The sequence below is a fragment of the Rhodotorula graminis genome, assembly GCF_001329695.1.
Source record: "Rhodotorula graminis WP1 unplaced genomic scaffold RHOBAscaffold_18, whole genome shotgun sequence".
Lineage (NCBI taxonomy): Eukaryota > Fungi > Basidiomycota > Microbotryomycetes > Sporidiobolales > Sporidiobolaceae > Rhodotorula > Rhodotorula graminis.
Window position 1 is genome coordinate 191,415 of NW_017264945.1, and position 22,934 is coordinate 214,348.

Consider the following 22,934-nt stretch of genomic DNA (forward strand, 5'->3'; position numbering starts at 1 on the left):
GCCCGTGCGGCTCACCTCGTCGTCGTCGAGGCAGCTCGAACCCGTTCTTCTTGCCCAGGAACCGTCGACGACACTCGAGAGTCGAGCTGCATCAAGGCCGTCTCATTTCCGCACCTTTGCCGTGTCCCTCGCGCGCTACAATCGAGCGGTCCACGGACCTCCGGACCAGACTACAGGCTCCGGTGCGGCCGGCAGCTTGCTCTTACGGGCTCGAGTGCAGAGAGGATCCACGACCGGTCCACGGTCGCCGGACGGGGACCTCGACCGAGTCGTTGCTCCGTCCTCCGCTTTTTTAATTCGACGCTGAGCTTCTCGCTCTCGCCTCTTCCGGCGAGAGTGTCCTCCCACGCGACAGAGCGGACCTTGCCGCAACTTCGTCACACCGTCGCTGTGGCTTGCGGGGTCGGACTCTGCTCGTCAGTGCTTCCCTTTGACCGCTCTCTCTCGCGAAGCCCCTGTCCGCCTCGCTGCTCGCCGACGCTGCTCGGCGGCGTCGGCGTCGTGACCGTCGTGCTTCTCTCGCAATCTGTCGTCGGGTCAAGCTCAAGCTCCGACGTTCGAGATCCGTCGAGACTCGAGGAAAGCCGATCGACACTCGCTGGCGGAGAAGAGCTCGTCGGGCGAGTTTTCGACGCCCGGACCTCGTGCTCGCGCTCTCGATTGCACCTTGTTGGCCCGCTGCGCTAGCGAGAAGGTCCATCTCTTTAGCGCCCGCACCGAGACGCAGATCTCTTGCTCCTGCTGCGGACGCTGCTCCACGCGGAACCGTCCGTCGCACGACGAGGTTGGACCGTCCGGCCGAGTCGTGCACGGACTCTGAGTCGGGCTCCGAGAAGACGGTTCGACGCCGACGGCTTGCGCTCCGTGCTGTGCGCTGCGCGTCTCGCACCGCGGGCCGAACGTTGACGAGGCGCGCGACGCAAGCTCTGGCGAGCGGGGAGAGGCCGACGAGCGACGAGAGCTTGCAATGGAAGCGCTGGGCCCTCACGAGCTGCTCCGATTGGCCGCACACCAGTCGAGATACGAATCTCGCAGAGGGCGCCGTACCGTACGTCCGGCGCACGGTCCTCTCCCGCTTCCGCTCTCGCTCGCTCGGCGGCTCTGCTACGCTTTCTTCGGACCGCGCTCGCCCGTGCATCGAACGACCTGCAGGACGAGAGAGCCACCCTTTCTCGCTAGCTTTCCTGCGCGAACGTGAACGGGATTCCGCTCTCGTCCTTCGCAGCTCGCGCCGGACCCACAGTACTCAGTGCTCTCCCTGACTGCGACGGCGCCAGCCCTCTCGAGGCAGGGACCACGGTGCACCCCTTGAGCGGCGACGTCGCAGGCGAGCAGGCTCTCGCAGTGGAAAGGGAGAGCTCGAGAGAGGGCCGCCAAGTCTCAGACCATGTCTCTCTCGCACTTCGAAAGAGGCGGGCCGACGGGTCTGCCGGGAGCTGGGGTCAAGCTTTGAATCTCGCGGCAAAGGCCGCGGCGAGTCGGGCGAAGAGATCTAGAGAGCGAGAGCGGTGGTCGGTCAGAGCGGGCGGGGTTTGGTTTGGAGGCAAAGTCGACGAGCCGAGCGGACACGAGCGAGGCAGGAGGAGCCGCCTGGGGCGACAGTGCCCCACTTTCGCGCCAGAGCGAGGGCAAGAGGGCGCTCGGTCGCAGCGGCCCTGAGGAGAGCAGGAGCGAGGGGAGCTTGAGCGGCGACGGCCCGACGAGGCGGGCCAGCTGCACGCCGAGACGCAATACAGCGAGTGCGCTCGAGTGAGGGCCGCATGGCCGCAGAAGCAAGGCCCAGGCGGACGTAGGCCGCGAGCAGGCAGAACTCGTCGGGCCTCTCGAGAAGGTCGACTTGAGCCCGAGCCGCTCGACCCGGTCTCGACGCGCCGTGTCAGGGCGACGAGGAGCGGTAGACACTCGACAGGATGCGCTGTATCGAGCGGGAGCTGCCGAAGGGAAAGTGTGGGACGGCTGACGAGGGACGAGAAGAGGACGGTGCGAGAACAGGTTCGAGTTGCGGCACTCGGACGGGTACGGCTGCAGGTGCTAAAGCGTCAGTACGCAGGTCGAACGAGGTTCAGAGAGAGAGAGAGGTGAGAGAGAGGGGCGCACATAAAGATGCCCTCGCGGTCTAGTTGGAGATGCCCCACTGGGCGCGGTACTGCTCCATCGCCTTCATCTCGTCGAGCTTGCCCTTGTCGCCGAGCCAGGCGACAATGTCGCGCATCTTGACGACGCTCGTCACCTTGACACCGAGCTCCTGCTCGACCTCCTGGACCGTCGACAGGGTGCCGGCGCCGCGCTCCTCGCGGTCGAGCGCCTCGACGATGCCGGCCGTCTTGCCGCCCTCGGCCTCGACAATCTTGTGCGCCTCGCGGATGGCGGTCCCGGCCGTGATGACGTCGTCGACGATGAGGACGCGCTCGCCCTTGAGCGGCGCGCCGACGATGGAGCCGCCCTCGCCGTGGTCCTTCTTCTCCTTGCGGTTGTAGCTGTAGCCGATGTCGCGGCCGCGACGGGCGAGCTCGGTCGCGATGGCGGCGACGAGCGGGATGCCCTTGTACGCCGGGCCGAACAGGACGCGCGGCGTGTCGGGGCTCGCGGTCGGCTGGCCGAGGTCCGGGTAGGAGTCGAGGATGGCGTCGGCAAAGGCGGACGAGAGCGAGAGGAGGAGGGCGCCCGAGTTGAACAGGCCAAAGTTGAAGAAGTAGGGCGACTGGCGGCCCGACTTGAGGGTGAAGGTGCCGAAGCGGAGGATGGGCTGCTCGGCGGAGAGGGCCGTCTCGATGATGGCGGCAGCGTACGGCGTGGCGGACATGTCGGCGGTGGTGCTCGTGGCTTGCAGGGCTGTCGCACGGTCGTGCAAGGTCGGCAGCGGCAGTGGTCAGTGAGAGGTCGCGGCGGACTGATGAGGAGGTGAAGAACGGACTGATGAGGAGGTGAAGAGGGAGAGGAGGCTCACCGAAGAGGGTGACGCTCGAGAGGGGAGTGCGGGCGCGGTAGGGCTGGCTCAGTGCAGCTAGAGTCTTTTCAGGCGAGCAGAGAGGCTCCTGGTGGTGCGACGAGAGCGGGTGGAGCGAAAGCCCGACTTCATCTCTTCCTCGTCCTCCTCCTCCAGCTCTCTCCCACCCACACCAACTAGGCCAGACCTTTGCCGAGTCCAACCATGGCCATCCGCCTGCGCCTCTCCCGCCACGCCCTCACGCGCAACAACCCCTCGTACTCGCTCGTCGCGACCCGCTCCTCGTCCCGTCCGACCGCCCAGCCCCTCGAGCACCTCGGCGACTACTCGCCCGTGCCCGTCGTCCAGCCCTCCCCCTCGCGCTCCCCGAACGGCCGCGTCCGCCCCGCACACGAGTGGGGCGCGAGCCAGTTTGCGCCGCGCTCCGGCCACGCCCAGGTCGGCGTAAAGCAGTGCACCTGGAACCTCGACCGCGTGCGCTTCTGGTTGAGCCAGGGCGCCATCCCTTCAAAGTCGGTCGAGCGCCTCCTCGTCCAGGCCGGCGTCCTCGGTGCGTCCCTCCCTTCCCTCTCTCTCTCTCTCCCTCCCTCGAGGTCCGCGCCGCTCACCCTCTTTCCCCGCGGCGCCCATAGACACCAACCCGAGGCCAGCACAAACCGGAACCGGCCTCGTCGTGTCGCGGCAACGGCGCATCAACGAGGCCGTGCGCGCCGCCGAGAAGGAGCGTGGCGAGGTGCCCGCCGCTCAGCGATGAGCAGGGGCGTGGGCGAGCGGCGGCGGGGCTCGACAGCAGGAGCGCATGCGCACGATGTAGAAGGAGAGCGAGTCGAGCTGTATCGATAGCGTGTCACCCACCCTTGCGAGCGTTGCCTTCTCTCGAGAGCCCTCTCTTCGCAAAACGCCGCCTCTCCTTCTCTCTGTCCGTCGAACGAGCGAGCGAGCGAGACAAGGGCAGGGCAACGCAAGTTCGAGTTTCAGGAAACGAGGCGGGTCAAAGCTACACAAAAAGGCGCGGACGTTTTTTTAGTACCGGCGCTCGCTCCTCGACCCGCGGTCGTCGTACGACCGGCGCGGCTCGTCGCTGCGCATCGGCATGGCGTACGTGCCACGGTCGCGGTCGTCGCGACGGTAGTCGTCGCGCCCGCCGCCACGGCCGCCATAGTCGTCGCGCGAGCGGTAGTCGTCGCGCGGCGCGCGGTAGTCGCGGTCGTCGCGCCCGCCGCCGTACCCGCCGCCACCGCCGCGGTCGTCGCGGTAGCCGCCGCCTCCGCCGCCGCGAGGGGCGTAGCGAGGGTCGTACGGGCGGTCGCCGTAGCCGCCGCCGCCGTACCCACCGCCGCCGGGAGGGCCGTCGACTGAGCGAGGGGGAACGAGGGCGGGGGTTGGAGTGCGAGGGGGGAGAGGGAGAGAGGGAGCGAGACGACGGGGACGTAGGACGAGGGGGAGGGACACGAGAGAGGAAGGGAAGGAGCGAGTCGAGGCAGGTCGGCGTCGGCGCGAGAGGGGCGAGGATGGCCGAGGACGCAGGTCGACGAGGGACGAGGCAAGGAGGAAGGGCAGGGAGGAGGGAGGGGGAGAAAGAGGTCAGGTCGACGATACCGAGAGCGAGAGAGAGAGGAGAGAAAAGCAGGGACGCACAGCGCTTGGGCGGGCCGTGGTACTGGCCGGGCGTGGGCGTCCTCGCGCGCCCGCGACGCGCCTTCTCGATGTTCATCGTGCGGCCCATGAACTCGGTCGCGCTGAGGGCGCTGATGGCCGCCTCGGCGTCCTCGACGTTGTCCATCGTGACGAACGCGAACCCGCGCGACTCCTTGGTGTGCGGGTCGCGCATGACCTGGCACTTCTGGATCTGTGGACGGGGCCGGCGAGAGTCAGTGCGAGTGGACGAGAGAGGGAGAGAGGGAGAGAGGGACGCACGCGGCCGTGCTTGGAGAAGAGCTCCTCGAGGTCGCGCTCCTCGACGCGCAGGCTCAGGCCCGACACGTGCAGGTTGTTGCCCGGGTTGTCGCCGCCACCGGGGCCGCGGTTGTCCGAGCTGCGCGCACGCACGGGAGCGAGTCAGCCACGACGAGGGTTGCGAGAGAGCGCGAGGGAGGGGACGGACCGGCCACGGTCGTCGCGACGGTCGTCACGGCGGTCGTCACGACGGTGGTCATCGCGGCGGTCCTGCTGCGGCTGCTGGTCGACGACGCCACGCATGGGCGAGCGCGAGCGCGAGCGGGCACGGTTGTCGCGGCGGGGCGAGGGCGAGCGCTGCGGGGCGCGGTCGTCGCCGTCGAGCTTGGCGCCCTCGGGCTGCTGCTGCTGCTGCTGCTGCCAGTCTGTCGGAAGGTGGGAGAGTCGAGTAAGTCGGGTGGTTCGGGGGGTCGCGGTGGTGTGCCGGGGCGGGCGTTAGTCGTGCTGCTGAGGCTGAGGCTGAGGCCGAGGCTGGGACGGATGAGGGCGATGACGGGGCGACGACGAGGGCGAGGCCGCTCTGTGCTGGACGCTCGAGTCGATGCTGGACCGCCGCGACGCCCGCTGCTCCATCTAGAGACGCTCGCCGGGGCAGATGAAGGCTCGCCGGGCTCTCGCCGGTCGACGCTCGAGTGCAGGTGGGCGAGGGCAGGCCGAGTCGTGGGGTCGCGGGAGGACCGTGAGTCGCCCTTTGAGCTCGTCACGAGGCGTGTGGGGCGAGGTGACGGGGGACGAGGTGGGAGCAGGGGCGAGGAGGAGACGGGGCGGCGCAGCGCCGTGGGCGGGGCGCACGGGTGGGCTCGGCGGGCAGGTCGGGTGCGGGAGTGCTGCACGGACCTTGGTCTGCCATCTTTGCTGTCGAGGCTCGGGTGGTGAGGAAGCGAGGGGGAGCGGGCCTCTCTGTCCTCGCGGAGCAGCCGCTCTGACTGCCGTCACGCTCTCGTTTCGCGCTCAGTTGGGCTGTCGCTTCGTGTGCTCGACAATCTACACACTCTCGACCGCCGGCGAGGAGAACAAGCGTGAAAGGAGCGGGTGTCGAGCGTGCGAACCGCTCTTTGAGGGTCGAACGGCTCATTGCGAGCCCACGACAGCGCCCGGGCTGCGCGCTCCGCTCGCCAGCCGTCGCCAAGCCTCGCCACGGCAGTTGTGAGCAGAAAGCGTCTGGAAAGAGGCGAGAGCGGGGGAGGCAAGCGGCGAGGAAGCAGGTCGAGCGGTTTCGCGAGGCGGCGTCGTCGGCTTTGGCTCGAGCGGGCTCGGGGCTCGGACAGAGCAGAGGTACGGAGTGGACCCGACAAGCAGGAGGCTGCACTGAGAGGGTGCGAGGCGATTTCGAGGTCGAGGAACGCGACTCGACGCGCAGCGAGGTGGTTGCCAGCCTGCCCTTGACCGCCTCGCTCAACCAAGGCCTCGTTGGCTCGACCAGAGCACTCAGTCAGCTCACCAGCAACCTGTACGCACCGCCCACCCTCCCCTCTACCCGTCCCCCAACCCGCTGACCCCTCCCCCTTGTGTCCCCTCCCCCTTCCCCTCGTCGCCGAACCCACGCGCCTCGTTGCTCCCCTCGTCCCGCCTCGTGCGCGCCCCCTGCAGCCTCTCAGCACCCTCCTCGAGTACACTCTACCCAGCGACGCGCCCTCTCCCGCACCCCAACACCTCCCCTCGGCGCGAGCGCGCTCTCCGCCAGCCCACGGCTCTCGGTTCGCCCCGTCTCGGTCCTCTCCCGTCGCCCAACAGCGCGACAAGGCCCGCCCGACCCGAACAAGGCGACGGTCCGTCCTCTCTTCCTCTCGTGTCCAGCAGGCGGCCTTGCCCGGTGCGCCAGAGCGGGCGGTCGGCAGCGATCGTCGCTCGAGGCGGTGGGTGCGCGCCCACTAGCGCCTCCACGCCTCTGAGCGTGACGAGGGGCGGCGCACAAGGTCCAGCACTGGGCACACGGGCCGTGTGCGCCCGCGCACCGCGCCTCTAGCCGTGACTCGGCGGGCTCGCGCCTCGTCCGGCGCGTAGTCCGAGTCGGCTCATCGGAACTGCCGCAACCTCCTCGCCCCCTCGCCAGAGCAGACGATACTGACCAGTCGGGTCCCTCGCACATGCAGACCTGCCCACGATGGCCGCCCCTTCGACCGCCTTCACCTACTCGCCGCCAGCCGTGTCGCCCACCTTCCCCGACAACGTGACTTCGACCCCGCCCCAGTCCGGGCCCGAAGAGCTCGAGCCCGCACCGCCGCGCGAGCGCCGTTCGTCGCAGAAGCGCGCCTCGGCCGCGACCGGGTACCCGTCGACGACGACGACCGCCCCGCTCGCGCCACTCGCCTTGTCGCCCGGTCCGCCACGCGCCGCGCCGCCCGCCGCGACGACGACGACGCGCCCCTTGTTCGCGTACGACCCGAGCCTCGTCATCCCGCCGTTCAACCCGAACAAGCGCCGCGGCGCCAACCCGCCGTCAGCAGCCGACTCGACCTCGTCCGCGCCCGCGCCCTCGTCCTCGTCGCGCCGCGACTCGGCCCAGGCCGCGCTCCCTGCGGCGCCGCCTGCGCCGACCCACTTCTCGGCGCAACAGCAGCAGCACTACCAGCAGCAGTGGGCCCAGCTCGTCCAGCACCAGCAGGCCCAGCAGATCGCCCTCGTCCAGGCCCAGCTCGCCGACCGCGCGCGCCAGCAGCTCGCCGGCACGACGCTCCCGGCGGCGGCGGCTGCAGGGCGCATCGGCGTCGCGCCCTACGTCCCGACGCACCCGCACCCGCAGCAGCAGCAGCAGCGGCCCGTGTCGGTCATGCCGGCCATGCCCGGCCGCCACCCGGCGCAGCACCCGTCGGCGGGCCAGGACGCGAGCCTGTACGCGCCGTACTACCCGTCCGGCAGCGCAGGTGCGCCGCCCGTGTCGGGCCCGGGCGGGAGCGTGTCGTCGCGCGTGCGCCAGTCGGTCGGGTACCTGCCCGTCGGCGCGCCCTCGTCAGGCCACGCCGGCGGCGGTCAAGCAGGTCCCGGCACGCCCGGCCTCGGCAGCGGTGGCCCGTACCCGCACCTGTACACGCCGCACCCGATGCCACGCCAAAAAGTCTACTTTGGGCCGTACGTCCTCCTCCAGACGCTCGGCGAGGGCGAGTTCGGCAAGGTCAAGCTCGGCGTGCACGGCGAGCGGTGGGGCGAGGACGTCGCCATCAAGTTGATCAAGCGCGGCAACGTCGACACGGCCCAACGCGGCGAGAAGGTCAGGAGGGAGATCGAGGTCCTCAAGGTGCGTGCGCGCTCGCGCGCTCTCTCTCTCTCTCTCTCTCTTCCGTCCTCTCTCCTCCGAGGACCGAGATTGATGGAAGTGTCCTTGCACCCGCACGCAGATGGTGCGGCACCCCAACATCGTGCGCCTGTACGACGTGATCGAGACGGAAAAGTACATTGGCATCGTCCTCGAGTACGCGTCGGGTGCGTCCTCCTCCCGTCCTCTTCCCTTTCTCCCTCGCTGTCGACGACGACGGGCAAGACCCTGACTCGCTGCACCCCGGACGCAGGCGGCGAGCTGTTCGACCACATCCTCGCGCACCGGTACCTCAAGGAGCGGGACGCGTCGCGTCTCTTTGCCCAGCTCGTGTCGGGCGTGTCGTACCTGCACGCCAAGGGCGTCGTCCACCGCGACCTCAAGCTCGAGAACCTGCTCCTCGACCGCAACCGCAACGTCATCATCACCGACTTTGGGTTCGCCAACCGGTTCAACGACGCGCGCGCCGACCTCATGGCGACCTCGTGCGGCTCGCCGTGCTACGCCGCGCCCGAGCTCGTCGTGTCCGAGGGCAAGTACGTCGGGACGGCCGTCGACGTGTGGTCGTGCGGCGTCATCCTGTACGCCATGCTCGCCGGGTACCTGCCGTACGACGACGACCCGCTCAACCCGGACGGCGACAACATCAACCTCCTGTACCGCTACATCCTGTCGACGCCCCTCACCTTCCCCGACTGGATCACGGACGAGCCGCGCGGCCTCCTCCTCGACATGCTCGTCGCCGACCCGCACAAGCGCTGCACCATCACCGACGTGACGCGCCACTCGTGGCTGCGCCGGTACGCGCCCGCGTTCGACAAGTCGGTCGCCGAGCTCGAGTTCCAGGCCCAGGAGATGGAGCGCCACAAGCGCCAGGCGCTCGAGGTCCAGCGCCAGTGGCTCGTCGCCCAGCAGCAGCAGCAGGCGCTCGCCGCCCAGGGCCTCCTCGCCCCGAGCATGACGCGCTCGCAGACGGCGACGAGCGGCATGGGCGGCCCGCTCGGCGCGCCGTTGCCCGGCCCGTTCGCGGCGAGCCTCGGACCCGGCGGCGCGCCCGCCGTCGGGCGCCAGCGCATCGTCCCGCGACCCGGCGGCGAGACCCCCCAGATGGTCGACCCGGAGCAGCGGCGCGTCGACCGCACCGTCATGGTCCCGTCGGCGAGCACGTCGGCCGTCTCGTCGGCCGCTTCGGCGCCGTTGCCGCAAGAAGGGTTCGAGCACTACTCGCTCGCGCAGCCGGCGCCGTCCGTCGCTGCTCCGAGCGTGCAGCAGCAGCAGCAGCAGCAGCAGCAGCAGCAGCAGCAGCAGGCGCCGCGGTCGTCGCTCGCCGACCCGGGCATGCCTCTCTCGCCCGGCGCTGCGCCTGCGTCGCCGCCGACCACCTCGGTCACCGCCTCGACCGCCGCCTCTGCACCCGCGCTCGTCCCTCTCGTCGTGCCCGAGCCGCCCATCTCGCCTCGCACCCGCACCACCTCGACCGGCATCGTCCCCGTCCCGCACCCCTCGAACCCGAACCGCCGCTCGGGCGCCTACACCGTGTCGTCGAGCCCGCCAACGACGCAGACCGAGTTCGCGAGCGCCGAGGCCGGGCCCTTCTCGTTCGCCGCCGTCGCAAGTGCCACGGCGCCGGGACCGACGAGCGTGCCCATGGCGACGTCGCTCTCGGCGCCCGCCGCGCCGTCTCGCTCGTCGTCGGGCGGCACGGCCAACGGCGCCTTCGGCGACGGCAACGGCGCCCTCGAGACGCTCAACGAGGACGCGCTCATGCGCGACCGCACGCCGACGGGATCGGCCGCGTCGTCGCGCCGGCCGAGCACGAGCGTCGACGAGGACGAGGCGGCGGCGGCGCAGCGCAGGCGCAAGGCGGCGTACCGCGCGACGCTCCAGGTCGAGTACGACGGGGCGGCGGCGGCGTCGTCGTCGGCGCCTCGCAGGCGTGGCGCGAGTCGTGAGCCGGGGCTCGCGACGGCCGTCGAGGGCCTCGGCATCGACACGGCGCCGAGCCTGCCGCCTCTGCCGCCGGCCGTGCCGTTGAGCCTCGGCGGCGGCGACAAGGACCAGCTCGAGGTGCCCGGCGGCGCCGGTCGCGGCACGCCGAGCCCGACGCCGAGCGACGGCGCGGTCAGCGTGTCGACCACGACCGAGACGCACCAGGGCGAGGACGTCGTCATGCAGTCGGTCGAGGAGGAGGAGCCGACCGTGACGCTCCCTGCGCCGGCCAAGGAGGCGCCTCTTCCGCCTCTCGTCCTGCCCTTCCCGGCGCCGACGACCACCGACATCGACACGCCCACCTCGCCGCCGCGCAAGCGCAAGAGCTCGGGCTCGCCCGCAACGTCGATCCACCCCGCCGAGATCCCGCTCCCGCCGACGCCGGCGACCGCGACGCCGACCTCGGAGGCGCCCGAGCCTGCCGCACCGCTCCGCACCCAGCCCAAGACGAGCACGAGCAGCCAGACGTCGCAGCCTGCGCGTCCGCCGTCGGCGTCGTCCAACGCGAGCCGGCACCGCCACACAGCCTCGGCCGACCGGTTCTCGCTGCGCTCGCTCCTCGGCGCGTCGTCGAACGCGCCGCAGCCGGCCTCGTCGGCCACGTCGCGTCCGCCCGTCCTCGCGCCCGCCGTGCCGCCCGTCCCGCCTCTCCCGGCCAAGGACGCGCCGCTCGACGAGGTGACCAACCGCCGCAAGTCGACGAGGCGGCAAAAGGCCATGAGCCTGCAGCCGTTCCGCCACAGCGTCAGCTCGAAGCTGCCCAAGGGCGCGCGCCAAAACGTCGAGAGCGCCGTCGCCGCGAGCGTCGCTGCGGGCTCGGGCGCTGCCGCAGGTCGCGAGCGCGCGAGCACCGTGCACGCCCAGGGCGAGACGATCCAGCCCGGCCAGGCCGCCGTCCCCGTCGTCCCGCCCAAGCAGCCCTCGCGCCCGCCGTCGTCGAGCCGCGCCGACTCGGGCTCGCTCGCGTCGCACAAGCGCTTCTCGGCCGACCTCGAGGCCAACTGGGGCACGTCGTCGTCGTCGTCGCCGTCGGGTGCGGCCGGCCCGACCCCGAGCGGCAAGGCCAAGGCCGTCATGGACTGGTTCCGCCGCAAGAGTTCGCGCAACGAGGGCCAGGCGCAGGCGCTGGCGCCGATCAAGGTCGACTTTGACCGCTCGCCCCTCCCGACGACGCCGGCGACGACGACGGCTACGGCTGGACCCGCCTTTGCGCCTCGCCGCTCGACGTCCGCCGTCAAGCCCGACCTGCCACCCTCGAGCACCACGAGCATGCGCGACGGCACCCCCGCCGTCACGGTGTCGACGCCGGCGCCGGCGCCGCAGGACTCGGTCAGCAATCCGTCGGTCGTCGTCACCCAGCCGCTCGCCGCAGCGCCCCAGGTCGAGCAGCCGCAGCAGCACGACTCGGCGCTCGCGAGCCAGATCAGCGACCGTCGGGCGTCGACGCTCAACTCGAGCGTCGGCTCGTCCATCGGCGGCGGCTCGGCCCAGCAGCAGCAGCAGCAGCCGGTCATCTTTGCCTCGCCGCCGGCGTTCGCCCCGACCAAGCTCCGGTTCCACCAGGGCGCGCTCGACAAAAACGCCGTCACGTACCGCGCGCCGACCGACGTCCTCGCCGACATCAAGCAGGTCCTGTGGAGCATGGGCGTCGACATGTCGATGGAGGGCGACTACAGTGCGTCCCGGCCTCCCTCCGATCTCCTCTGTCCTCGACCGAGGACGCCTCACTTACGCTCTACCCTCGTATCGCAGAGATCAAGTGCGTGCGCAAGAGTCGCAAGAAGGCGCTCGCGTCGTCGGTCGGCCCAGGCGCCGCTGCGCCCGCCTCGAACGGTTCCGCGCCGACCACCGTCCTCCCGTCGAGCACCGCCCAGGACCGCCGCGGCAGCCTCGTGTCGACGACGTCGATGACGCAGTCGCCGTCGATGGGCTTCCGCTCGCTGTTCGGCAAGAAGCCGCACCAGGCCGGCGGCTCGACGACCCCCTCGTCGCCCAACTTTAGCGTGCCGGGCACGCCCTCGGCGCAGGACCCGCACTCGGTCGACCCGCTCTCGTCGCCGATGACGACGTCCGTGTCGCAGTTCAGCATGCTGTCGCTGTCGTCGCCGCAGCCGCTGCCCGTGTACGGCGGTGACAAGTCGGCCGACGCCGGCGACGAGGTCCGGTTCGTCGTCGAGCTCACGAGGGTCAAGAACCTCGACCGCCTGTACTGCGTCGACATGAAGCGCATGAAGGGCATGGCCTGGAGCTACAAGCACGTCTACGACCAGCTCCTCGCGTCGCTCGAACTCGGCCCGTCCATCTAGGCCCGCCGTCGTCCACCTCGTCTCTCTTCCTCTAGCCTCTCCTTGACCTCACTGTGCGTCACTTTGCCTCTCTCTCTCTCTCTTTCTTCCGTCGACTCGTCTGAGCGCGTCCTGACATCCTCGTCCCCTCGCAGGCACAACTGGTCTCTTTGTCTGCCTCCCTCCCCTCGTCCTTCGTACACCCCTCGCAGCCTCGTCCTCGTTCTGTCCCTTCCCCTCTCCCAGTCTTTGCACTCGCCCTCGTCGTTAGGCCCTCTCTCCTACTCGTTATACTCGCAGCTAGTTCTCGCCCCTTCCTGTCCTCACCCCGAGTCCGTATCGTGCCTCGTCCTCGTTCTCTCTTGGCCTCTCGTTTCTCCCTCTATCTCTCTATCTCGTACCTTCTCTTGTCAGCCCGTGCATCGTGAACGCTCGTGCTCTCAGTGATCCGCCTCGCCGCTCTCTCTCGCCGCGAGCAGCTCTCGAGTACAGAGGTCAAAGCGCCGCGAAAGGGCGAGAGTCGGGACAAGTGGGACGGCTTGCAGCGCTCGAGAGAGTGTCTGTGGCTCGAGTCGACGGTCGAGAGAGACGTATACAGAGAGGGGAGAGCTCGCGAGAGGAATCAGGAGGAAGAAGTGAACGACCGCGAGACTTTGACGGAAGAGGGACCGAGCGCTGCTCGGACCTGCTCACGTCTTGCCCGGCGCCGGCGTGCCGCTGCACGTCCACGAGCTGTCGCGCTTGCCCGCCGAGCCCGTCGACTGGTACGCCGACTGGCCGAGGCACTCGGCCATCGAGACGAGCTTGAAACCTTTGGCTTTGAGGGCGGGCACGACGGCGGGGATGACGGTGTCGACGGTCGTCTTGTAGGTCTGGGCACACGTTGCGAGGTAAGGTCAGTGATCGTATGCGCCGGGGACGAAGACGAGAGAGAGAAAGAGAGCGGGCTGAGCGCGGAAAAGAAGAAGAGGAGGAGGAGGAGAAGGACGACGCACCTCGTGGTTGAGCGCGATGTACGAGGTCGGGTACGACAGCTTCTTGTACGCCGCAATCGAGTCGCTCGCGCTCTTGCCGCTCGTGTCGCCCGAGTCAAAGTTCCAGTTGACGACTGCAGCGTGCCGGGCGAGGAGGGCGAAGGAAGGTCAGTGCGGGCTCGACGGGGCGAGCGAGAGCGCGCTCGTCGGCCAGCGAACGCCGGTACGCCGACGAGGGAACGTACCAGTGTAGCCACGCTGCTGGAGGACCTTGACCTGGGCGTCGTTGACGGCGCCGTAAGGCGGCCGGAAGAAGCGCGGCTTGACGCCAATGATCTTCTTAAGCGCGCCCTCGACGAGGTCGAGCTGCTTGTTGAGCTGACTCGCCGTGATCTTGGTAATGTCGACGTCTGCGTCGTCGTGCTTGTCGTCAGGACGCGGATCGCGAAGAGGAGGAAGAGAGCAAGGGAGGAAAGGCCGACGTACGGCTCCACGTGTGCGACCCGATCGTGTGCCCCTGCGCGTACGCCGCCTTGATCTGGTCGGCGCGGTCGTAGATGCACCCATAGTTGTTGCCGTTGACGAAGAAGGTGCCGCGCCCGCCGGCGTTGGCGATCGTCTGCGCCGCCTTGCTGCCGTACAGCTGCGAGGCGCTCGGACCCGTCAGTCAGTTGCTCGGCTCGCGCTCGACGCCCCAGGGCAGGCTCGACGCAGGCGCAGGGAGATAGAGAGCCGAGGGACGCACCGGCCCGTCGTCAAACGTGAGCGCAACGTGGCCCGGATTCTTGCACTTGGTGTACACGCCCGTCGCGCGTTCTTCGAGCCCACGACCGAGCAGCGCCGGCGCCTCGTCGACCGAGACGGGCGCGGGCGCGCAGAGCGTCGGTGAGAGCGCAGCGGTGCAGAGGAGGATGAGCGAGGCGACGAGGCGCATGCTGAGCGAGGGCGAGGGAGGTTGCTCTGGCGGACGGGCGACCGGTGCGTAGGGTCGCGGGCGTAGCAGAGAGCAAGAGAGAGAGCCGCAGAGAGCGCGAGAAGGGCGTAACCTGTGCTGTCCCCGGGATTCCCGAGCGAGCTTCTCGTTAACGATCGCCCGGACGAAAGAGCGAGCCGAGGCCAAGCAAGCTGGGTCGTCGCGTGGCTCGCAGGCGCCCGAGTCGTGACAACCTGCGTCTCGTGAGCCACGGACGAGCAGTCTCGCGAGGCCCTGGTGGGCGCTCGCGGTGGACATCGACAAGCTCTTGGCGGCGAGGGCGCGGAGGGGACCGTGCGGGATTTTGATCTCGACTGGTGGCCGCGCCGGGTACGTCGAGACGGCGAACGAGTGCGCCTCGACGGCGAGCAACGCGAGAGCTGCGCGGAAGAATGTCCAGAGCCGCATAGGACGCTCTCGGGGACGAGGGGAACGCCGGCCGAGCCGAGCCCAACCCAGCTCGAGTGCACCTCGTCCTCCCCGGCCCCGCCGCGCTGCTACACCCTCACCACCGCTCCCTCCCACGCCGCACTCGTCGCCCCTCCCTCCTCTCCCACGCTCGAGCCACGCCTCGCCGCCTCGCGCCGGTCCCGCTCGCGCCGCTCGAGCAGCGCGAGCTTCTCCCGCAGGCGCTCGCGGTGCGCGAGGAGGAGGAGCGTGTACGGGCTCGTGTGCGGCGCAGCGTCGGCGTTGGCTCCGGCGAGCGGTGGAGCTGAGGTAGGTGGTGGTGGTGGAGGTGGAGCGGGAGCGGGAGGATCCGTATCGGCGGCGGCGGCGGCGAGAGAAGCACGGGTCGGCGCCGCACCGCGCGCCCGCTCGAACGCCTCGACGTCGGTCGACGAGTGCAGCGATAGCTCGTTGCCAGACGACGCTCCTCGACGCTCCTCGGCGCCGGCGGCTGGCCGAAGCCGCGCTCGCGCGAGGCGGACCCGGCGCGGCTTGGCGGCCGGGCTCGAGGTCGTGCTCGCGGCGCCGCTCGGCGAGCGCACCGAGGGTGGAGGAGCGGGTAGGCGAAGCGGAGGTGGACGGGCGCAGGTGCAGGGCGCGAGGGCGGGCGCCTTGCGGCGAGGCGTGCGGGTCGAGGCGGGGACCGCGAACGTGTCGTCGAGCGACGAGGTGGAAGCCGACGAGCTCGATGCCGCCCAGGCGCTTGACGACGGTCGAGCCGCACTTGGGCGCATGGGCGCCTCGGCGGGCGGTGGTACCCTGCGCGACCGGCTCGGCGTGCGGCCCTCCTCCTCGCGTGCCGGCTCGCCGCACTCGCCGCACTGCTCCGCCTCCTCGTCACCGGCCCGATCCTCGCGCTCCCCTCGCTCCCCGACCTCGTTCCCTCGTGACCCTGCCGCCCTGCCCTGCACGTCGCTAAGCTTGCGCCTCAGCACCTCGAGCGTGCTCCTCCTCGTCTCGCGCGCCCGCTCACTCTCCCCCCTCGCCCTCTCACCGTCCACTCGCACTCCCTCTCCCTCCCTCCCGCCCTCTGCCTCGCTCTCCCTCGTTGCCGCACCCTCGCTCGACCCCGCCCCCGAGCGCGCCCGCCTCCTGCGCGGCGACAGCGGGCACACGGGCGGCGGCGGCGAGCGCCAACGGTCTGCGGCGACCTGGGCGAGGAACGATGGGCGCGTCGGGGTGAGCACCGAGGGCTGCGAGGGCGAGAGAGTGGGCGAGGTGGGCGCGAGGGGCTCGGAGCGCGAGGTGCGCGTTGGGGAGGGCGGCGCGGCGAGCGCGGGCGAGGGGCCGGGTGCGGGTGCGCTAGGGGGACGAGGGCGAGGTGCGCGCAAGGGTCGAGGGGCGAAGAGCGTCGGCGGGGCGGGCGAGCGCGGAGGAGAGTGTCGCTCGATGCGGGGGAGGGACGAGGTTGGGCGTGCGCGCGAGGGCGTGCGGGCTGTTGGCGTCTCGGGCGGCGAGGGGATGTCGTGCACTCGCGCTGTGGGTGTCGCGGCCGAGTCGTCGGGGAGGACGCCGAGCGCGCGCGCAATGTCGAGGAGGGGAGCGACGAGGCGGGCGATGGCGTCCTCGCGCCCGCGCACGACGTTGTCGATGTCGACCTCGTCGGCGCGCCACGAGGTCATGACGACGTTGCCGTCTTTGCGCACCTCGGCGCGGCGCGTGAGGCCGCGCTGGACCTGGTCGATGGCGCGGACGAGGACGTTTACGAGCTGGCGGCGGTGGGCGCGGTCCCACGAGCCGCGCCAGGGGTCGAGGGCGTCCTGGATGCGGGTCTCGAGGGTGGCCTCAAGGACACTGATGAGGAGGGTCGGGGTGGCGAGCTGGAGGGTCGGGAGGGAGAGCGGGATGACGAGGGCGGCGAGGAGGAGGTTGAATGGCGCGAGGAGCGGGTGGGGAGGGTGTTTGGACGAGCCTGGGGGCATGGGGAGACGGGTGAGGGGGCTTGTTGTGGGTGCTAGGGAGAAGGTGGACGCACGCAGGGGGTCTCTGGTGGAGCGGGCGGCTCGAGAATCGGGGGACGAGGGCCGGGTCGAGATGAGGGTTGGCGACCTCGAGGCCGCGAGGGGCAGCGCGTGGGGCATGCCTCGGTGCGAGGAGGGTGTCGCAGTGCGGGCGTGGATGCACGCAGCTGTGCGAATGGTAGCGGATGAGGGGTATGAGGTGGGAGCGGGAGGCGGTGCTGTCGCGACGTCCCGCGACTCGGCCGTCTCGAGGTTTGCTCCCGGGGCTTCTCTCGCTCGGGGCTGGTGGTCGGAGTGACGCAAAGCTCCGGTGTGAAAGGCCAGCTGGCAAGCGTCTCTCGGGCGAGGGTGGACGAGGGTGCGGGCCTCCACTCTCGAACGAGGTCATCGCCTCCGCTTCGTCGTCCCTCTTGCTCTCCCACGCACCACCACCAGCTGCCACCATGTCCGGCGCAACCTCGTTCCCCAAAGCCGCCCCGCCCCTTGTCGCCACAAAGCACGACATCTACCCAGCCATCGACCCAACCGCAGCCCTCGCCAACTGTGCCAACCGCCTCGCCGTCCTCATCACGGGCGCAGGCCGCGGCGTAGGCCGCGCAGAAGCTCTCGCCTTCGCCCAGGCCGGCGCACGCAAGCTCGTCCTCACGAGCCGTAGCCAACAAGAGCTCGACGACGTCAAGCAGGCCATCCTCGACCTCGACACCGGCACCGACCTCGTCGTCCACACGGCCGACCTCACCGACCACAAGAGCGTCGACGACCTGTTTGACGCTGCGGGCGACATCGACGGTCCGTCCCACCCCTCCCTCCCTCCCTCCTCATCGTCCTCGCCCCGCCTGGACCCTGACCCTGGACCGCCACCCCTCACAGTCCTCGTCAACAACGGCGGCTACCTCGAGCCGTGCACCCCGATCCGCTCGTCCGACCCGCAAGACTGGTGCCGCTCGATCGACGTCAACCTCAAGGGCACCTACCTCGCCACCCGCGCCTTTCTCCGCAGCGCCGACCGCCACGGCCGCCTCGACCCGGACCGCGCCTCGAGGCCCGAACACGCCGACAAGGTCGGCCTCACCGTCATCAACACGAGCAGCATCGGCTCGGCGGGCACGAGGCCGGGCTTCTCGGGCTACCAGCCGTGCGTCCCTCCCTCCCCCTCCCCTCCTCCTCTCGGTCGAGCGCTGACTCGAGCCGACTATCCCGCAGCGCCAAGTCGATGATCAACCGCTTCACCGAGTTCCTCCACTTTGAGGAACCCCTCGTGCGCACGTTCGCCATGCACCCGTGCGTCCCCTCTCTCCCTCGCTCTCTCGCGCGCTCGCCCGACTGACTCGCTCCTCGCCCCCACCGCAGCGGCGCCGTCATGACCAAGCTCGCACGCGACTCGATGCCGCCCGACACGCACGGCCTCCTCACCGACAAGCCCGAGCTCGCGGGAGGGTTCGCCGTCTGTGCGCTCGCTTCCCCCCCCCTTCCTCCCTCGCGCGCGCCCGTCCTCCCCTCATCCTCACTGACTCGGGGCCTCGCCCCTCGCCCGCCCGCCACACACAGGGCTCGCGACGCAGACCGAGGCCGACTTCCTGCGCGGGCGCTACGTGAGCGCCAACTGGGTCCGTCCCCCTCGCTCTCTTTTTTTCTCCCTCTCCTTCCCGTCCTCGGCGCCTCTTCCGGCCTTTCCTCGCTCGCCCACCTCCGACACTGACCCACCCTTTCCTCCTCGACACCCACAGGACGTCACCGCGCTCGTCAAAAAGGCGCCCGACGTCGTCGAGCGCGACTTGCTGTGGACGCGTGTTGTTGGACAGGAGCAGGTCATGCCGCGAGCTTCCCAGGTCCACCTGTACTAGCCGGGCACGTCGCTCTGTAGACGGAGCGGCAGATAGAGTCTCGCAATAGCAGTACCCGCAGTTTGTCTCTCTCTTCTCCCCGAGAGCTCGACTTGAGAGGGCCGCTTTCGCAAACACTTCTCCCTCTCTCGCCCTCGCGCACGCACGACGCACAGATCCCTTGCAGTCTCGCCCCTCCAGCGCTCCCACTCACAGCTTCTCGTCAGTCCTGCCGCCTGCGGCCCTGCGCTTTCCGCGCTCGAGGACGGGCTTGATGTAGTCGCGGTACAGGCGCTCCTGGTCGGCCTTTGTGCCGAGGTTGAGCTCGGTGTCGGCGCGCGCTTTGGCCAGCATGCGCTCGTACACGGAACCGTCGGCGTTGCCCACCTGTCGTCGCGGAGGGGCACGAGAGCTCGGTCAGGGATGTGCGCCGGCGTGCGCGCGCGAGCGAGAGAGAGAGGGAGGGGGAGAGAGAGAGAGGGAGGGAGGGAGAGAGAGAGAGGGAGGAAGAGGGGGAGGGAGAGGGAGAGGGAGGGAGAGGGGGAGGGAGAGAGACGCACCGACGTGTCGAGCTCCCAGTCCGAGAACCCAAAGCTGTCGGTCAAGCCGACGAGGTCGGGCAGGAGCGCCTTGGCGGCGTGGGCCTGGGCGGCGCGGAGCGGCGCGGCCGACGAGGGGACGAGGATCGACAGCTCGAGGAGGGGCGCGAGCGCGTTGACGAGCGTCGAGAGGAGGAACTGCGCGTGTGTGCGAGGGTGAGTCAGGGGCGGGTTGCTTGATGGCGACGACCATGACGACGAGAGGAGGAAGGAGAGGCAGAGAGAGAGAGAGAAGGGCAGACGCACGAGGTTGACGACCCGCTGCATGACGTCGCGCTCCCTGTCGCCGGCGCCCTCGAGCTGTTCGAGCATCTCGCCCGTGCGCTTTGCCAAGAAGGCCTCGACGACGGCGTCGCTCGCGGCGTTGCACTCCCAGCTCAGGTCGCCAAACTTTGCGCCGTCGCGCTGCATGCGCTCGGCGAGGCGCGCGACCGACAGCGCGGCGCGCAGCGCGAGCAGGCGCGTCAGGAACGCGCGGTCGGTCCACTGGGCGTCGGCGCCGGTCGACGGGGCCGCGACGGGCAGCGACGCGGGCCGGGGCGACAGCGCGCCGAGGTAGGCGTCGAACGGCGACTCGGCGACGAGCGCCTTTGCCCTGTCGCCGCCCCGAGCCGCGATCGCGAGGCTCTTGAGCGCCGCACGCGCAACCTGCAGGCTCAGGACGCCGTTCTCGCCCTCGTACGTCTGGGCGGGGAGCTCGGTCGCAAACACGCGGCCGACGCCCGACGCCGCCATCATGCCGTGGCCGCCCATCGAGCGGCGGAACACCTCGATGCCGGCGACCGTGCGCGTCGAGACGTACACCTTGAGGCCCGACGAGACGGCGTGCGTCGACGCGAGGAGCGACGTATCGCCCGTCGCGAGGCGCTCGGCCATCGAGTGGTACAGGTTGGCCTGCGCGAGCGAGAACTGCGTCAGTTGACGTCCTGCTCAAGCGTCTTAGGCACAGAGAGAGAAGCGGACACACCATGTCCTTGCCGGCGAGCATGAAGACGATGCAGTTGGCGAGCTCGGGGACGACGCGCATGTAGACGCCCGGGTACGAGATGACCTGGCGCTCGACGCGCTCGCCCGTCTTGACCTCGGGGTCGGCAAACTGGCGCCGCATGTGCAGGTACCGGAGCGAGATGGTGGCCGCTGCGGGGAGCAGAAGGCGCGAGTCAGGGTTCTGTCGCTCAGGCCCGAGCCGGCGAGGAATAGAGAGAGAGAGAGAGAGAGGGAGAGGGCAGGGACGCACCCTTGGCCTCGCGCCAGCTCAGGTTCGAGATCATCTGGGCCCGGATAAAGATCATGCCGCCGTAGCTCAACTTGGCGTGCGGCGGCGTCTTGTACGTCCCGCCGTCCTTTGGATCGACCGACGCGAACCGCGACAGCATGTGGGCGCGCGGGATCCGGACCGAGTTGAACCGTGCCCAGCCGTTGTCGACGCTGCCCATGGCGCCGTGAACCTTGGGCCCGATCTCGCCCGCCTCGATGCCCGGCATGAGCGAGTGGTCGTCGAGCGAGCGCACTGCGGGGCACGCAACTCGCCGTCAGTGAGAGGCTCACAGTGGCGCCGGGAGAGAGAGAGAGAGAGAGGGGGGGGACGCACGCTGGAGGATGAAGAGATGCGGGCCGTAGTCCTTGCCCTTGAGGAAGAGACGCGCCTGGACGACGCCGTGGGTCGCGAGGACGCCGAGCGCGCCGATCCACCATTTGGTCGCGCTGATGGTCGGCGAGTGCAGGACAAACTCGTCCGTCTTCGAGTCGTACGTGGCCGTCGTCTCGAGTTCTGCGCGCAGGGAGGAGGGTAGGAGGGGAACAGCCGTCAATCCTGTGCACCTCGTCGACGCCGGCAGAGGGGAGGCTCGAGTGGGGACGCACGTTGGACGTTGGAACCGTGGCCGAGCTCGGTCTGGAGGTAGGCGCCGAGGATCTCGTGGTTGTAGCACCTCGGGAGCCACTGTGCCTGCTGGTCGTCCGAGCCCTGGCTCGCGATGACGGGCGTAAAGGCGATCTCGTGCAGGTTGAGGCCGACGGGCTCGTCCATGGCCGACACGAGGGCCTCGAGGTACTCGTTGTGGTCGAGGTCGTGGCGGTCGACGAGGTCGAACAGGGCCTTTGTGGTGCTCAGGCCGCGCTCGATCTGCTCGGGGCGCGACAGGTACGGGCGCGCGCGCTTGTCGAACTTTGGGTCGTCGGCGAGGAGCTGAGCGACGCGCTTGCGCGTGTCGGGGTCTTTGTGGCCGCTGAGGAGGACGCGGTGGAGCGAGTCGGGGTCGAACGAGGTGCGGGCGCGCGCGGCCTGGATGTCGAGGGTGGTCTGGGGCGGCATGGCGGTGCGGTTGGTCGTGGGTGACGCGCAGCTGCTGGCGGGCGCTTGTCGAGGAGCAAGGGGAGGGCGACGAGCCGAGAGTGCGGGGCGGAAACCGGACGGCGACTTGGGAGGGCGACCAAGCCGGAAAGGGAGCCGGCGAGGCCAGCGCAAGGCTCAGGCGATGTGCGCTAGTAGCTGCACACTCGGACGGACTTGTGGGCCCGTCAGCTGGGCTCGACAGGCCCGTCCGGCGCCCGAGGAGGCGGTCGCAGCTCGTCCAGTCGAGCGAGCCCGGGGCAGCTCGAGAGAGGCGAGGGTGCTCGGGCGGGCTGAAGGACACGCTCGTTGCAGCGAGGTACTGTGCCGCATGAGCAGGGCGGTGCGACTCGGAGCTCCAGCGGTGGTCGGAGAGGGAGCCCGCCCTCCGCCCTCGACGACTCGGAGCACAGCGACGGCGAGAGGCTCAGCTCGACCCAAGCCCGCTCACCGCCTCTTCAGCCGCACCTGCCACCGCCTAGACCTACACAAGGTGAGCACCGCCCTTCACCAGCCACTCGCACAGCACGGCGCCCTTGTCGTCGCACCTCCCCCGTCTTCATCGCCTCGCCCTTCTTCCGACGGCCGTCCCTCCTCGGCCAGCGCCCAGAGTGCCACGGGCAAGCTCTAGGCTGGCCAGTACTCACCTCTTGCACTCCCTCGTCCCCCACCCACTCCACCTCGACCCCACCTCATCTCGACCACCTCGCACCTCTTCCAGCCTCGCAACCTCTCCAGATCTACACCATGTCGTCCCTCTTTGGTGCCCGCCCGACCCTCTCTGCCGACGATGCCCGTCAGAAGGCCGCCCAGATCAAGCAGGAGGTCGAGCAGCAGCTCGGTGCGCCCTCTCTCTCCTGCTCGTTCGTCGAGCACGCAGCTCATCCCGTCTCTCCTCCCCTGTCCGCAGCGCTCGCAAACGCCCAGGAGCTCATCAACGTCCGTCTCTCGAGTTCCCCTCCTCCTCCACATGCGGCGAGAGCTGACCGCCTCCCTCCCCCTCGAGCAGAAGATGAACGAGAAGTGGTCCGTCTCGTCAGCCAGCGCCCCCCTCGTTCCAGGGCCGACACGCTGACCAGTTCCCCTCGGGCGCCCACAGCTTCAACGCCTGCATCGTCAAGCCCTCTGGCTCGCTCACCCCGAACGACGAGGCGTGCCTCATGCGCTGCACCGACCGCTTCCTCGAGGTGCGACCCCCTTGACTTTCCTCTCACCCTCCTCTCGAAATCGCCCACCTGACCCCTCTCTTTCGCCCCCGGCCAAAGGCCTTCAACCTCATCTCGGCCAAGTACGTCCAGCGCGTCCAGCGCGAGCGCGACGCGAGCTCGGGCGCGAGCCTGCTCCAGTAGATCGCGCTCGTCCCTCTCTCCCTCTCTCGATCTAGCCCCGCCAAAA

At 69.8% G+C, this 22,934-nt stretch overlaps 9 protein-coding genes across 9 annotated transcripts; 5 read left to right on the forward strand and 4 right to left on the reverse strand.

The window, feature by feature from the left end:
* Window positions 1-2,116: 2,116 nt before the first annotated feature.
* Window positions 2,117-2,803, reverse strand: RHOBADRAFT_18878 (uncharacterized protein; the record flags this gene model as incomplete). Its single annotated transcript, XM_018412456.1, has 1 exon — window positions 2,117-2,803. One exon carries the CDS (start codon window positions 2,801-2,803, stop codon window positions 2,117-2,119), a length of 687 nt encoding a protein of 228 aa, XP_018267956.1.
* Window positions 2,804-3,151: 348 nt separating this feature from the next.
* Window positions 3,152-3,701, forward strand: RHOBADRAFT_56289 (uncharacterized protein; the record flags this gene model as incomplete). The annotated part of the gene is made up of 2 exons (XM_018418276.1): window positions 3,152-3,497; window positions 3,580-3,701. The coding sequence occupies 2 exons, from the start codon at window positions 3,152-3,154 to the stop codon at window positions 3,699-3,701; spliced, it is 468 nt and encodes a 155-aa protein (XP_018267957.1).
* Window positions 3,702-3,897: 196 nt separating this feature from the next.
* Window positions 3,898-5,767, reverse strand: RHOBADRAFT_67012 (uncharacterized protein). The gene is made up of 5 exons (XM_018419151.1): window positions 5,741-5,767; window positions 5,052-5,268; window positions 4,865-4,982; window positions 4,586-4,796; window positions 3,898-4,302 (listed from the first exon to the last, which is right to left on the reverse strand). The coding sequence occupies exons 1-5, from the start codon at window positions 5,751-5,753 to the stop codon at window positions 3,971-3,973; spliced, it is 891 nt and encodes a 296-aa protein (XP_018267958.1). The 5' UTR covers window positions 5,754-5,767; the 3' UTR covers window positions 3,898-3,970.
* Window positions 5,768-7,943: 2,176 nt separating this feature from the next.
* Window positions 7,944-8,861, forward strand: RHOBADRAFT_39956 (uncharacterized protein; the record flags this gene model as incomplete). The annotated part of the gene is made up of 3 exons (XM_018413672.1): window positions 7,944-8,138; window positions 8,239-8,323; window positions 8,410-8,861. Coding segments are annotated over 3 exons (732 nt in total), but the record flags the coding sequence as incomplete, so codon positions are not given.
* A 2,782-nt stretch (window positions 8,862-11,643) lies between these two features.
* Window positions 11,644-12,876, forward strand: RHOBADRAFT_67013 (uncharacterized protein). Its single transcript, XM_018419152.1, has 3 exons — window positions 11,644-11,820; window positions 11,898-12,504; window positions 12,586-12,876. The coding sequence occupies exons 1-2, from the start codon at window positions 11,787-11,789 to the stop codon at window positions 12,449-12,451; spliced, it is 588 nt and encodes a 195-aa protein (XP_018267960.1). The 5' UTR covers window positions 11,644-11,786; the 3' UTR covers window positions 12,452-12,504; window positions 12,586-12,876.
* A 255-nt stretch (window positions 12,877-13,131) lies between these two features.
* On the reverse strand, window positions 13,132-14,200 carry RHOBADRAFT_1545 (carbohydrate esterase family 4 protein; the record flags this gene model as incomplete). The annotated part of the gene is made up of 5 exons (XM_018412262.1): window positions 13,132-13,302; window positions 13,426-13,538; window positions 13,650-13,814; window positions 13,891-14,047; window positions 14,150-14,200. Coding segments are annotated over 5 exons (657 nt in total), but the record flags the coding sequence as incomplete, so codon positions are not given.
* Window positions 14,201-17,228: 3,028 nt separating this feature from the next.
* Window positions 17,229-18,701, forward strand: RHOBADRAFT_56292 (uncharacterized protein; the record flags this gene model as incomplete). Its single annotated transcript, XM_018418277.1, has 6 exons — window positions 17,229-17,574; window positions 17,656-17,920; window positions 17,989-18,051; window positions 18,136-18,233; window positions 18,334-18,392; window positions 18,513-18,701. 6 exons carry the CDS (start codon window positions 17,229-17,231, stop codon window positions 18,627-18,629), a joined length of 948 nt encoding a protein of 315 aa, XP_018267962.1. The 3' UTR covers window positions 18,630-18,701.
* Window positions 18,702-18,769: 68 nt separating this feature from the next.
* On the reverse strand, window positions 18,770-21,521 carry RHOBADRAFT_39960 (uncharacterized protein; the record flags this gene model as incomplete). Its single annotated transcript, XM_018413673.1, has 7 exons — window positions 18,770-18,995; window positions 19,169-19,345; window positions 19,454-20,101; window positions 20,175-20,344; window positions 20,445-20,717; window positions 20,799-20,978; window positions 21,071-21,521. 7 exons carry the CDS (start codon window positions 21,519-21,521, stop codon window positions 18,819-18,821), a joined length of 2,076 nt encoding a protein of 691 aa, XP_018267963.1. The 3' UTR covers window positions 18,770-18,818.
* A 765-nt stretch (window positions 21,522-22,286) lies between these two features.
* Window positions 22,287-22,888, forward strand: RHOBADRAFT_47365 (uncharacterized protein; the record flags this gene model as incomplete). The annotated part of the gene is made up of 5 exons (XM_018414972.1): window positions 22,287-22,380; window positions 22,450-22,478; window positions 22,549-22,565; window positions 22,639-22,726; window positions 22,805-22,888. 5 exons carry the CDS (start codon window positions 22,287-22,289, stop codon window positions 22,886-22,888), a joined length of 312 nt encoding a protein of 103 aa, XP_018267964.1.
* Window positions 22,889-22,934: the final 46 nt, after the last annotated feature.

Excerpts from the sequence above, each read along its gene's own strand:
- RHOBADRAFT_67012 (XM_018419151.1), bottom strand. Across the intron at positions 4,983-5,051 it reads CGTCGCGACGACCGTGGCCG|CTCGGACAACCGCGGCCCCG; the intron begins GTCCGTCCCCTC and ends GCGTGCGCGCAG. Across the intron at positions 4,797-4,864 it reads TCTTCTCCAAGCACGGCCGC|ATCCAGAAGTGCCAGGTCAT; the intron begins GTGCGTCCCTCT and ends CCCCGTCCACAG.
- RHOBADRAFT_67013 (XM_018419152.1), top strand. The coding sequence starts at position 11,787 with ATGGGCGTCGACATGTCGATGGAGGGCGACTACA. Across the intron at positions 11,821-11,897 it reads GTCGATGGAGGGCGACTACA|AGATCAAGTGCGTGCGCAAG; the intron begins GTGCGTCCCGGC and ends CTCGTATCGCAG.